The sequence below is a fragment of the Mandrillus leucophaeus genome, unplaced genomic scaffold (genome assembly GCF_000951045.1).
Source record: "Mandrillus leucophaeus isolate KB7577 unplaced genomic scaffold, Mleu.le_1.0 Scaffold106, whole genome shotgun sequence".
Taxonomy (NCBI): Eukaryota; Metazoa; Chordata; class Mammalia; order Primates; family Cercopithecidae; genus Mandrillus; species Mandrillus leucophaeus.
In genome coordinates this window covers 1,532,740-1,546,970 of record NW_012098765.1, presented here as the reverse complement: position 1 = coordinate 1,546,970, position 14,231 = coordinate 1,532,740, and the positions used below count along the sequence as shown (strand labels likewise).

Below are 14,231 nucleotides of genomic sequence, written 5' to 3'. Positions count from 1 at the left end.
TGAGAGCAGCCTGGCCAACATGGCGAAAACCCGTCTCTACTAAAAATACAAAAATTTGCCGGGCCTGGTGGCAGGTGCCTGTAATCCCAGCTACTCGGAAGGCTGAGGCAGGAGAACTGCTTGAACCCGGGAGGCAGAGGTTGCAGTAAGCTTAGATTGTGCCACTGCACCCCAGCCTGGGAGACAGAGCAAGACTCCGTCTCGGGAAAAAAAGAAAAAAAAAAAAGAGTATAGGAACAAAAAACCAGTTATTGAGTGATTCAATTATAAAACGAAGGGACTTGGATCAGGTTATGAATGGTGAAGGCAGTGAGAACTGGTCAAATCAGAGATATTCTAGTATTTTATTGATGGTCTGGATGTGGAGGGCAGGGAAGCAAAGAGAGGAATTAGGGATGACTCCTTAGAATTTGGCCTGAACAGGCCAGGCACGGTGGCTCAGGCCTGTAATCCCAGCACTTTGGGAGGCCGAGGCAGACAGATCACAAGGTCAGGAGATCGAGACCATCCTGGCTAACATGGTGAAATCCCATCTCTACTAAAAATACAAAAAATTAGCCGGGCGTGGTGGCGGGCACCTGTAGTCCTGGCTACTCAGGAGGCTGAGGCAGGAGAATGGCGTGAACCCGGCAGGCGGAGCTTGCAGTGAGCTGAGATTGCACCTGGGTGATAAGAGTGAGACTCCGTCTCAAAAAAAAAAAGAAAAAAGAATTTGGCCTGAACAACTGGGTGGGCAGCACTAGCGTTTACTGGGATGGGAAGGCTTGGGAGTGAGCAGATGTTTTTTGGGGAGAAATCAGGGTTTGGTTTTAGCCATGTTAGGTTTGAGATGCCAGTTAGACTCTGAGTGGAGCTGGTGGGTGGCAGGCTGCCTATGTGAGCTGGGGTCCTTGAGAAGGGTACAGGTTGGAGATAGAGCTGCAAGAGACAACAAGGCTGGCACTGGAAGCCACAGTGCTGCCTGGGAATGGCAAGGACAGGACCTGGGCTCTGGTGGGCCAGGGTCTCCGCAGGGTCTTGCAGGCCAGGGATTCTCACCGATTTTTCAGATGCACCTTGGACATCTCCCTTTGGAACAAGTAACCCCTCAGAGCCTCCACATCGTAGAAATGGTTGGTCAGGAACTGGAGCATCGTCCTTTCCTTCTTCTGATTGCCCTCTGGGACCACTGCCCCACCCAGGCGATGGATGCCCCTGGTCCCATTCAACATGGGGGCCACCAGGCGCAGGGACTGGGGAGGGGGAGAGGAAAGGAGCTGAGCCTGGAGCCTCCTGGGAGACACAGAGCTGGATCCCCCAGTTCTTGCTCCATGAACCTCAATCCCTCTGATTCCCAACTCGCCCTAAGTTCTTCCTTCAAAACTTCAAAATTGTCTGAGATTCCAAAAATTTTCCCATGTTTTTTCCAAGTTCCTCCTCCCCTTAGTCAACCCTAAATTCTCTCCTTGACTAGGCATATACTGTTGATTTTCCTAAATTCTTCCTCTAACTTTCCCCCAAACTCTTATTACTCAAAACCTGCATTATTTGACCTCTTAATTTCCCATAGATTTGCCCCTTAATTACCCAGTTCTTCTCCTGGCGTTTTCCCGTTTTCCCAAATGACTTCTTTCGCCAAAATATAATCTTAAAAACGTATCTCCAAACCTCATGGAGAGGGCGCTCTGAGCAATCCCTAAACCCAACCAAGCTTGTCCAATCCGCCGCCTGCATGCAGCCCAACACAAACATGCAAACTTTCTTAAAACATTAGGAGGATTTTTTTTTTTTGTTTTTTTTTTTTTTTTTGACTCAGCAGTTATGGTTAGTGTCTTTTATGTGTGGCCCAAGACAATTCTTCTTCGAACAACGTGGCCCAGGGAAGCCAAAAGATTGGACACTCCTGAACCGAGAAGGGTAAAAAAAGCATGAGCTTTGAAGAGGAGAGTAAGAAAGTGGAGAGGTGTGGCCACAGGGAAGAAGCCCCCAAACGCTTCAATTTTGCTTTCAAGGTCTCCGCTTAATCTACCCCAGTTTCTCTTTGCTTTAACCAATTTTTTTTTTTCAAATTCTGTCGATAATTTTACCCACACCCTTATTTTCCTTAAAAATTTGAAGCTGCCAACCTCTTTAATTTTCCCTAAATTCATTCCTTGATTTTACCCAATTCTTTCTAAATCCTCTGAAAGAATATCTCAAATTCTGCTCTTAATTTCACCCAGATCATGCCCTTGGAACCCCCAAATTGACCTCTTGGTTCCCCCGCCCATCATGCTTTTGAGTTTTCTGTAAAAATTAGGCAATTTCCCACGAACTTTTCTTACATTTATCCTTCGGTCTCCTAGGACCAAATCCCACATCCTTAATCCCTTTCAAGCCCTCTTATCCTACAGGCCCCACCCTTGCCTGTCCATTAGCTCCTTGTGTCATCCCTCCCTCTGATTGGTTAGTCGCGTCGCTCTTCGGAGGTCACTCCCTCATCCCCACTGGATACTCTCAGCCAAGTCCCTGCCTCGCTAAAGCTTCTCCTCCGTCTGCGACCCCCACAGATCCTTCCTGGCCCCCAGTAGCCACAGGTTTGCACTCCCAGTACGGGGCTTGCCAGTCTTAGCCCGCTGCCTCACGGCTTTTTGCTCTCGTGGCCGCCAACAGAGGCTTGAATGCGGAGGCTGCAGAGCGGACTTCAAATTTAGGGCTCTAGAACTCCGGTCACTTACCACCCAGGGAGCCGCCATCTTGCTAAGATTACGTAACCGGAAGGGGTCGGTCTTATCCCACTAGCCTGGGCCAGTGCGAACTTATTCTCCTGTGGCCACGCCCCGCGTTTTCTAACCGTCCTCTTAAAGGTGCACGCACTTTTTACTCTCCTGGGGTTTAGGGATTGCTCACAGCGCCCTCTCTCTGAGCTTCAAAACCAGACACGGGCCGGGCGCGGTGAGTCACGCACCTGTGAGCCCAGCACTTTGTGGAGGCTGAGGCGAGAGCATCGCTTGAAGCCAGAAGTTCAAGACCAGCCTGGGCAACATAGGGGAGACCTTATCTCCACAAAAAAATAGGGAAACAAAAAATAAAATATTAGCCGGGCATGGTGGTGCATGCCTGTGGTCCCAGCTACTTATGAGGCTGAGGCGGGAGGATGCTTGAGCCAGGGAGGTCGAAGTTGCAGTGAGCTGTGATTGCGCCAGTGCACTCCAGCCTGGGCGACACAGCAGACGCTGTCTCTTAAAACAAAAAGTTGAAAAACAAAACAAAAAACCAGGACTCCACAATCTTTCCCTAGGAGAAGATGGGGTGTCCTTCCCGGCAGAGTCTCTTTGTTTCGTGACTGCAATTGCAGTCTCCCTGAGCTTTCTTGTTCTTCCAGCTTCCTCTTTAAAACAGGGAATGAGGGGGCCGAAAAGCTGACTACGTCATTTTTTAAAATTAGGGTCAGGTAAGAGAAAGAGTGGGTGAAGAGGTTAGACTTCAAGGTTAGAGACTGAGGTGAGATCTCAAGACCAGTTCGGAGTTCAAAGCTAGATAGCCGCATGCAGAGCCATTGTGAAGTCTTGTGGATAGCAGTATTCATTCATTCATTCCAAGAATATTTACTAAACACTTACCACATGATGGCAGGCACTGTTCTAGGTGCTGAGATTACCATAGTGAGCAGGACAGACCCAGTCCCTCTCTCAGGGAGTCAACATTCTGGGCTGGGACAGCATGGATATGGGAGAGGATGGATAAGAAAGGAATCAGCAAGATAATTTTGATAATAAGCAGATAAAAAAAAGTGACTGGGGCGTAGGGCCATCAGCAAAGGCCTCTCTGAAGAGGTGACATTGAAGTGGAAGTGAATGATAAGGAAAGAGCCATTCAAAGATCTAAGGGAAAAGAGCTGCAGGGAGAGGAAGCCTCTAGAGCAGAGAGGCCTTGAGGTGGGAACCAGCTTGTAGACAGAGATAGGAGACTGGGTTAAGAGGTGGGCAGGGGCTGACGGTGCAGGCCTGGTAGGGTTTTATTCTATTCACAGTGGGAAGAAGGGAGTGTTAAAATCGGATTTACGTTTTGTAAAGATTCTCTCTGCCAGGTGGAGAATGTACCTTAGAGCAGTGGTCCCCAACCGTTTTGTTACCAGGGACTGGTTTCGTGGAAGACAATTTTTCCATAGACCAGGGGGCAGGATGTGGGGTGGGGATGGTTTTGGGGTGAAACTGTTCCACCTGAGATCATCAGGCATTAGATTCTCATAAGGAGCAGGCAACCTGGATCCCCCACAGGCACAGTTCACAGTAGGGTTTGCCTCCTATGAGAATCTAATGCCACCACTGATCTGACAGGAAGCGGAACTCAGGCGGTAATGCTCACTTACCTGCTGCTCGTCTCTTGCTGTGTGGCCCAGATCGTAACAGGCCAGGGGCTGGTACTGGTTCTCGGCCCAGGGATTGGGGAACCTTGTCTTAGAGGGCAAGGGTGGACGCAGGGGACCAGTACAAGAGGCTACTGTAACAGTCTAGGCAAGAGATGAATGGGGATGGGGCAGAGGAAATGGTGAGAAGTGCTCAAATCCTGGATCTGTTTTGAAGGTTAAGCCAATAGATTGAGAAACTAAAAGCAGACTGGCATGGCTGTGCACATGAGGAAACTGAAAGAGCAGCAGGTTTAGGAGGGTGGGTGTGGCGGCTGAATAACGGACCCTCTCCCCCAGATACTCATACCTGTGAATCCCTGGATGCTGTGACTGTGTTACTTTCTATGGTAAAAGGGACTTGGGGCTGGGCGCGGTGGCTCACGCCTGTAATCCCAGCACTTTGGGAGGCCAAGGTGGGTGGATCACCTGAGGTCGGGAGTTCGAGACCAGCCTGGCTAACATGGTGAAACCCAGTCTCTACTAAAAGTACAAAAATTAGCTGGGTGTGGTGGTGCATGCCTGTAATCCCAGCTACTCTGGAGGCTGAGGTGGCAGAGTCGCTTGAACCTAGGAGGTGGAAGTTGCAGTGAGGTTGCAGTGAGCCGAGATTGTGCACTGCACTCCAGCCTGGCTGACAAAGTGAGACTCTGTCTCCAAAAGGGACTTTGAAGACGTGACAAAGTTAAGAATCTTGAGATGGGAGATTACCCTTACCATGGGCAATTGGGTAGGTCCAATATAATCACAAGGGGCCTCTCAGAGGGAGACAGGAGGGTCAGCATCAACAGGAGATGTGATGATCATAGATAGAGAAGGTTGGGGTGATGAAGGAAGGGGCTAAGAGCCAAGGAAGGCAGGTGGCTTGCAGAAGCTGGAAGAGACTAAGAAATAGGCAGTCTTCTAGAGACTCAAGAAGCGACCCAGCCCTGTGCACCCACCTTAGACTTCTGACCTCCAGAACTGTAACGGTGACTTTGTGTTGTTTTAAGATTGTGGTCATTTGTTACAGCAGCAACAGGAAATGCATCCAATGATGGGGCTCCCAACTGAGAGTTCTGTGTTGACCACATTCACGTTGAGGTGTCTGAGACACCCTGGTGGAGCTGAAGTAGAGGAGCGGCAGGACTCATTTCCTGGTCCTGACAGGATAGAATAAATAAAGTGTCCGGAACCAGCAAATGACATAAAGGCAACCTCTAGTTGCCCTCACTGCTCATCGGCTTAAGGCACTCCCACCAGCGCCATGACAGTTTACAAATGCCATGGCAACACCCAGAAGTTACCACCCTTTTCTAGATTTCTGAATAGCCCACCCCTTAATTTGCGTGTAGTTAAAAGTGAGTATAAATACTGCCAGCCAACAGCCCACGTGCTGCTACTCTGGGTAGCCTTACTCTGCCAGGAGCTGTCCTTCTGCTGTACACAGCTGCTTCAGTAAACCTGCTTTCTTCCACGGCTTGCTCCCTTGCTCTTGAATTCTTAGTTGAGTGGAGCCAAGAAACCTCCAGGGCTAAGCCCCAATTTGGGGACTCACCTGCCCTTCATCAGGGCTGCAGAATTAGGGTGTGGAACTCAAGGGAGAGATCAGGACTGAGGCCAAACATTTGGAAGCCAGTGACATATACATGAAATTGGCTGGGACTGGTGGCTCACGCCTGTAATCCCAGCACTTTGGGAGGCCGAGGTAGGCCGATCACCTGAGGTCAGGGGTTTGAAACCAGCCTGGCTAACATGGTGAAACCCCGTCTCCACTAAACATACAAAAATTAGCCAGGTGTGGTGGCGTGTACCTATAACCCCATCTGCTCAGGAGGCTGAGGCAGGGGAATCGCTTGAACCCGGGAGGCAGAGGTTGTAGTGAGCCAAGATTGCACCACTGCAGTCCAGCCTGGGCGACAGAGCGAGACTCCGTCTCAAAAAAAAAAAAATTATCTATATAATTTAATTAATTAATTCATTTATTTATTTTGAGATGGAGTCTTGCTCTGTCGCCAGGCTGGAGTGCAGTGGCGTGATCTCGGCTTTCCGCAACCTCTGCCTCCCGGGTTCAAGCTATTCCACTGCCTCAGCCTCCAGAGTAGCTGGGACTACAGGCGCATGCCAGCATGCCTGGCTAATTTTTTGTATTTTACTAGAGACGGGGTTTCACCCTGTTGCCAGGATGGTCTAGATCTCCTGACCTTGTGATCTACCATTATATATATATATATAAGCACCTTGGGTCTGAAGGAAGGGTTCAAGGCCGAGAGAGGCCTGCAGTGCTTCCCAGACTTTTCCACAGCAGAAGCCCCACCCTCAGCAAGGATGATATACCCATAGGCAAGTCCAGGGTCAGCAGAATTGGCTGCTTGGCCTTAGGCCAGCAGCCTGGACACAGGCACTCCAGCTGACGGATTGCTCTGTTGGTGCCCCTGGGAGCCATTCCTGCCCCCAAAGGCACACTGGTGGGAAAGCCCTGGGATGACCTGTGCTGAGAGGACAAGCAAGAACCAAGCTATGGGGAAGCCAGAGGTCAAATGGAGGCTGAGGAGAGGCTGGAGAGGCGGTGGTGGTGGGGGCAGGTGGAAGGACAGAGGGTGCCAGGCATCTACAGACACTGAGCGCCCCTGAGGGGTCAGACCTGAGATAGGCAGGGAGGGGCAGAGTTTGACCTCTGCAAGAGACTGTGTTTGAACCCTTTGAGCAGAGTTGAGGTTAGACTTCAGAAGGAAAAACAAAAGCACAAGGCCAGCTGATTTTCTCTGAAGAGTGGACTTTGGGATACCTTTGCCAGGAACCCGCATCCCACTCCCTCTGCCCTTTACTCTCCACCACGCACACAGCTCCCCGGGGGACCGGGCCACCCTGGACCTTGCTACTTCCTGCTCCTGGCAGCCATAGCTCAGAGACCATGGAGCTGTGGAGGCAGCTAAGTCAGGCTGGACTGGTGCCTCCGGGGCTGGGCCCACCTCCCCAGGCCCTGAGGGAGGTCCCCCCAGTGGAAATCCCTGGTCAGACCCTCAGGACTGCAGGGACAGATACTGGAGGTGCCTGGGATAGTCTGCTGTGGATCAGGGAGGAGCTGGTGAGTGAGGGGTTTGGAAGGGAAAGAGAGAGAGAGAGAGAGTAAATGAGAATGAATGGAAATGAAGGAAAATAGAGAGGGCCAGAGATTGAAAGACAGAATCTGAGAGACAGAAGCAGAGACATGAGAGGCATGTACAGACAGAAAGACAGACATAGAGTGAGGGACAGGAACAGAGGTGGGACAGGGAGATCCCAAAAGAGAGGGACAGAGGTGGGAAGCAGAGACTGAGAGCAGGAACAGAGACAGAGGGACTCAGACTGAATTTGAGAAAGTTGAGGAGGGCGGAGACAGGGCGAGCGAGAGAAAGAGAGCCAAAGGCAGGGGCAGAGAAATAGCAAAACAGAGACAGAGAGACAGGGGCATGGAAAGACAAAAAATAAATGGGGACAGAGACAGACAAAGGGAAACAGAGACAGAGATAGATAAGAGAGGGAGGAGACATATTACTGAGAAACAGAGAGAGAAGTCAGGGACAATGAAATGGAGAGACAAAGACAGAGACAGAGTTAGAGATCAAGATACACTCTGAGAAGCAGGAAGGCAGTTAGGATCCATTGGCACAGTGAGGACCCTGCCCAGGCACCATGGCCAGGACATGAGTTGGGACCTGCTCTCGTCCAGGCCCTGGCGAGACCCTTGCTCTCTGGGGTGGCATCCCTGTGACGTCCCCTTCCTACCGGCAGGAGAACCTGCGCCGAGTTGATGTCCAGCTGCTGGGACAGCTGTGCAGCCTGGGGCTGGAGATAGGGGCGCTGCGGGAGGAACTGGTCACCATATTGGAGGAGGAGGAGGAGAGCAGCGAGGAAGAGGAGGAGGATCAAGAGCCCCAGTGGAAGCAGGAGGAGGAACACCTGGAGGCCTGCCCAGCCCCACACCCCCCTGACTTTGAGATGATGATCTGAGGCTCTGCCAGTGCATTTAGGTTGACATACAAATTAGATGCAAATGTATGCAAAGGGGAGGGGAGATTTGCAGGTCAAATCAGATGTGGAATCAGGTATACCCCTTTAGTAAGTGCTTTCTCTGAAGATGCCTGCAATGAGATTTAGACATTGGCCTGTGAGCTATGGGTGTGTTGGCAGATGACATGAGGATGTGTTTGGAGGTGATGTGGGAGGTTGTAGAGAAGTTGCAGGTGCTTTTGCAGATGAGCCTCAGCTGTGCTGCTGAGATGGGGTCTCTGCAAATGTGATGGTGATGCATACAGATGGGATTTCAGATCAACGCTGTCCAGTATGGTAGACGGACAGCGGACACATATGGCTATTTAGTGCTTGAAACATGGGGAGTCCAAATTGAGATGTGCTGTGAGTGTAAAATACACAACAAATATTAAAGGCTTAGTATGATGAAAATAACGTAAGACCTCTCAATCATGTTTAGATTAATTACTTGTTGAAATAATAATATTTTGATCATATCAGTAGTAGTAAAAATATTACTAAAATTATTTTCACCTGTTTTTAAATTTTGTTGTGTGTGCTGTTCCCCTCCCTGTGTCCATGTGTTCTCATTCTTTTTTTTTTTTTTTGAAATGGAGTTTCGCTCTGTTGCCCAGGCTGCGGTGCAGTGGCGTGATCTCGGCTCATTGCAACCTCCACCTCCTGGGTTCAAGCTATTCTCCTGCCTCAGCCTCCTGAGTAGCTGGGATTACAGGCACGCGCCACCACGCCCAACTAATTTTTGTGTTTTTAGTAGAGACGGGGTTTCAGCATATTGGTCAGGCTGGTCTCAAACTCCCGACCTCGTGATCTGCCCGCCTCAGCTTCCCAAAGTGCTGGGATTACAGGCATGAGCCACCTCGCCCAGCCTCATTCTTGTGTTTACAAAGCACTTTGTAGTTGGAAGCGCGGGTCTTTTCAGAGAAGTGAAATGTTGACAGAGGAGGTGCTGATTCCTTTCCATGGGAGTTTTCTCCTTAAAAATAAGCCACTTCCACTTTGGGAGGCCGAGGCTGGGGAATCAGTTGAGGTCAGGAGTTTGAGACCAGCCTGGCCAATATGGTGAAACCCCGTCCCTACTAAAAATACAAAAATTAGCTGGGTGTGGTGGCGCACACCTGTAATCCCAGCTACTGGGGGGGCTGAGGCATGAGCATTGCTTGAACCTAGGAGGCGGAGGCTGCAGTGAGCCAAGATCACGCCGCTGCACTCCAATCTGGGAGCCAGAGAGATACTCTATCTCAAAACAACACCAACGGAAAACCAAGCTGCTTCCTTTTGTCCAGTGGAGACCCCAGGATTAGGGTGGGGTGCAGGACTGGGGTTTAGGGATTCAGGCTTCATTCCCAGCCTGGTCCTCATTAGCTAACCTGAGCCAGGTCTGCAGCTTTTATCAGTACTGCTGTTTGGGGGTTGGGGAGAACATTGAAGTCACGCCCAGCAGCCAGGGAAGGGGGAAGGAGACCCCACAGAGCATGCAAGTGGCACGGCGTTCTCACCTTCTCTTGGCATTCTAGACAGAGGCCCGGGGAGTCTGGGGATCTCTTGGCAGCTACATCTAGACAGTAGGAGTCGTAGGGAATGAGGATGTTGGATGCCATGGCCCCAGGGTCTGGGTCATGCTTCACAAGTGCCAGGGTCCCGTGTCTCTTGGGGAGAAAGACATGAGTGGAGGGTACAAGGGAGAGGCTGGTGTAACAGGTGCTCCCTATTCAAGAACAGAATGGAGGATGGACTCGATGTTTAAGCAGAGTTGCCCTAAGCCATGGCCTGGGCCACAGAGGTGAAATCTATGGAAGAGAGTGGGAGTTTGGGTGAAGGGGGCCAGCCCCACCAGTGCTGTCCTCAGCACCACACTAACTGAGCTCCTTCCAGCAGTGACCAAGTCTGCACCAGGCAGACTGGGTCTCTCAGACCAGTGGGAGAAGATACCCATCCCTACCCAGGGACAGCGAAGATGGTCAGAGTGGGGACAGAGGAAGTATAATCTGAGGGATCAGGGCTGAGATGATGGAGGCGCAGGAGGCTGAGGGGACCCAGAGAAGGCAACAGGCCCAGGCTGAAATGTCAGGAAAGTGATCTTAGAGGAGAACTGAGGCAACAAGGAAAAATGAGCCAAGTAAAGAAAGGGAATGGGGCTGGGCATGGTGGCTCACGCCTGTAATCCCAGCACTTTGGGAGCCCAAGGCGGGTGGATCACCTGAGGTCAGGAGTTTGAGATCAGCCTGGCCAACATGGCGAAACCCCGTCTCTACTAAAAATACAGAAATTAGCCAGGCGTGGCGGTGCATGTCTATAGTCCCAGCTACTCAGGAGGCTGAGGCACAATAATTGCTTGAATCGGAGAAGGGGAGGTTCTTCTCCGATTATACCACTGCACTCCAGCCTGGGCAACAGAGTGAGACTCTGTCTCAAAAAAAAAAAAAAAAAAAAAAAAAGTGAAAGAAAAGAATATAAAAGTAGAAAAATAGCATATACAGAAGCCATGGGGGTTATCTAGTGATCTAGCCCCCTGCTACTCAAAGTGCAGTCATTCATGGAACACAGCAGTAATAGCATTGTTACAGCTGTCTAGTGCTACATAACAAACAGCCCCCAAACATTGTTGTTTCAAAACAGTGACAGTGTGCATTTTGCTCATCTCTGCTCCATGCGGTCTGAGGCTTCAGCTAGAATCACTGAAGGTGCATTTGCTCTCCTGTCTGGCAGCTGATGCTGGCTGAGGGCTGGGGGGCCTCTGTTTCTCTTCTTGTCTTGTCTCCATATGGGCTAGGTTGGGATCCCAAGGAACTTAAGAGAATGGGTTCCAAGGGCATGTATCCTGAGAGGGAGCCAGTCAGAAGCCACATCGCCTTGTGTAACCCAGCCTCATCAGCCATGCAGGGTCACTCTCACCATGTTGATGCCATTGCAAAGTCCTGATCAGGTTCAAAGGAAGGGGAAATAGCTGGGTGTGGTGGCTCACACCTGTAATCCCAGCACTTTGGGAGGCCAAGGCAGGCGGATCACCTGAGGTCGGGAGTTCGAGACCAGCCTGACCAACATGCAGAAACCCCATCTCTACTAAAAATACAAAATTAGCTGGGCGTGGTGGCACATGTCGGTCATCCCAGCTACTCGGGAGGCTGAGGTTGGAGAATCGCTTGAACCCAGGAGGCGGAGGTTGCGGTGAGCCGAGATGGTGCCATTGCACTCCAGCCTGGGCAACAAGAGCAAAACTTCATCTCAAAAAAATAAATAAAGGAAGGGGAAATAGACTCCACCTTTTCATGGGCGAGTACAATGTTCTGGAGGAGCATGTGGGACAGGAAACACTGCTGAGCTCATCAGTGGAAAACACAAGCTACCCCAGCAGCCGCTTGGTAGATGTGCTCACTCCCAGACCCATGCCAGACCAACCAAATCAGCTTCTGTGCATAAGAAGAGTTCCAGCTGCTGCCTTCGCAAATTAGGTTTGAGAAATACTGTTCTAAATCACAAATGTGACACGCCTTTGAGCAGGTGGAGCAGGGAAACAGTAATTACATTTAGAGAGCTCCCTCTGGCTGCCAAGTGGAGGTTGGATTAGAGGGCTCAAGAGTGGTGGTCCAGTAGAAAGAACCAAAAAAAAAAAAAAAAAAAAAATTGGATGAATTGAACATTATCAAAATTCCAAACCTGTGTATACATAAAAAAAAAAACACTATTGAAAATAGATTGCCGGGCACTGTGGCTCACCCTTCCAGCACTTACAGAGACCGAGGCTGACAGATCACTTTGAGTCAGGGAGTTCAAGACCAACCTAGACAACATGGCGAAACCTCGGCTCTACTAAAAAATACAAAAATTAGCTGGGTGCGATGGCAAGTGCCTGTAACCTCAGCTACTCAGGAGGCTGAAGTGGGAGGATTGCTTGAGCCTGGGAGGTCGAGTCTGCAGTGAGTCGAGATCATGCCACACTGCACTCCAGCCTGGGTGACAGAGTGAGACTGTCTCAATGAAAAAAAAAAAAAAAAAGAGAAAAGAAAAGAAAGAAAAAGGCAACCTATACATTAGGAGAAAATAGTTGCACAAATATATCTGATAAGGCTCTAATATCTAGAATATAAAAGGAACCTTTACAACTCAACAATATAAAGAAAAAATATTAATAATTCAGTTACAAAATGGGCAAAGAACTTGAATAGCCATTTCCCCAAAGAAGATATACACGTTATTAAGTCAATAAGCAGATGAAAAGACGCTCAACATTTATATCAGTAAGGATTCTCCAGAAAAACAGAATAAATTATATATATAATTATATGTATAATTTAAAGTATAATTTAATTATACGTATAATTTAGGTATATATGCCAATAAGTTAGGTATCTATATAATTTATTCTGTTTTTCTGGAGAACCCCATTTGTGTATTTAAATTGGCTCATGTAATTATGGAAGCTGAGAAGTCTCACGATCTGCCATTTGCAAGCTGGAAACTGGGAAAGTTGGTGGTGTATTCAGTTCAAGTTTCATAACCAGGAGGGCAAATATCCGAAGTCAGGAGAAGATGGATGTCTCAGCTCAAACAGAAACAAACTCGCCATTGTTTTCTCTTCTCTCTCTCTTTTTTTTTTTTTTGAGACAGACTCTTGCTCTGTCGCCCAGGCTAGAGTGCAGTGGCCTGATCTTGGCTCACTGCAGCCTCTGCCTCCCGGGTTGCAGCGATTCTCGTGCCTCAGCCTCCCGAGTAGCTGGGATTACAGGCGTGCACCACCTGTCCGGGTAATTTTTTTGTAGTTTTTAGTAGAGAGGGGGTTTCACCATGTTGGCCAGGCTGGTCTTAAACTCCTGTCCTTATGTGATCCACCCGCCTCGGCCTCCCGAAGTGCAGGAATTACAGGCGTGAGTCACAGCGCCCGGCCAGAAAATTTTAAACATTACCCATGGGGCTTGGTTGTGCTTCTACTGGCCTCCCACCTGCTGTGATGCCCTGTCTCCACAAGGTGGCGCCAAGACACACCGCTGCAGCCCCTTCAGCCAAGGCGAAGACTACACAAGGGTGGGACGGGACTGTGAGGTCCTTTGAGGAAGCAGGTCCCTATAGTGGGCGTCGTTGAGACCAGGCTATTCCCACACAGGGGGCTTCTGTTGAGACAGAAATTCCAAGTTCTGGTGAGCAGGAGACAGGCAGTGTTATGGGCTGAATAATCACTCCTAAAGCTACCCATGTCACAATCCTTGGAACCTGTGAATGGTAATTTTTATGGCAAAAGGGCTTTGCAGATGGGATGAAGTTAAGAATATTGAGGTGGCGAAATTCTCCTGGGTTATGTGGGTGACCCTCAATGGAATCTCAAGTGTGCTTGCAAGAGAGACAGAGGGAGCCCTGAACACAGAGAAGGGGAGGATGTGATAACAGAAGTACGAGGGTGAGTGGTGTCAGGAAGGGGCTGGAGCAAGGGAGGCAGCAGCCTCTAGAAGGTGGAGAAGCAGCACAGATGTTCCCCTGAGGCCTCCAGGTCAGCACAACCCTGCCAGCACCGTTCGTTGACACTTCTGACTCCAAAACCACAAGAACATCATTTCGTGTGGGTTTAAGTGACACATTTGTGACCACTTGTACACAAGTGTGAGAAACTCCTACAGGCAGGAACGAGGGGCGGAGGCAATGGTAATTTTCCTATTAAATATAACTTAAGCTAAAATGAAACTATCAGCAATAGAACTGATGAGACTGCGGGACGGCTGGAGCAGTCACACAGGTGCTGAGAGTATGCCCTGGTACAAGTGCTTTAGAAAATCCCGCGGAAGTGTGTATGACCCTGAACAGACAGTATCTAGGAGCCAGCAGTTCCCCTCCTGGGCATATACTAAAGAGAAACACGTGTAGG

General features: G+C 49.6%; 2 protein-coding genes across 7 annotated transcripts in view; one reads left to right on the top strand and one right to left on the bottom strand.

Annotated features, from left to right (window-relative positions):
- ATP5SL (ATP5S-like) overlaps positions 1 to 2,747 on the bottom strand; it is an 8,469-nt gene extending 5,722 nt beyond the window's left edge. For 4 of the 6 annotated variants that reach the window (XM_011983456.1, XM_011983479.1, XM_011983464.1 and 1 more), the window contains exons 1-2: positions 2,697 to 2,747; positions 1,039 to 1,232 (exon numbers count right to left, since the gene is read on the bottom strand). In XM_011983456.1, coding sequence (XP_011838846.1) covers positions 1,039 to 1,232; positions 2,697 to 2,714 — 212 coding nt within the window. In that variant the 5' untranslated portion in view covers positions 2,715 to 2,747. Of the gene's footprint in view, positions 1 to 1,038; positions 1,233 to 2,303; positions 2,403 to 2,696 lie in introns of those variants that run through there. The other 2 variants (XM_011983449.1, XM_011983470.1) reach the window with 1 other exon arrangement.
- A 4,506-nt stretch (positions 2,748 to 7,253) lies between these two features.
- Positions 7,254 to 8,886, top strand: ERICH4 (glutamate-rich 4). Its single transcript, XM_011983497.1, has 2 exons — positions 7,254 to 7,433; positions 8,120 to 8,886. Exons 1-2 carry the CDS (start codon positions 7,260 to 7,262, stop codon positions 8,336 to 8,338), a joined length of 393 nt encoding a protein of 130 aa, XP_011838887.1. The 5' UTR covers positions 7,254 to 7,259; the 3' UTR covers positions 8,339 to 8,886.
- Positions 8,887 to 14,231: the final 5,345 nt, after the last annotated feature.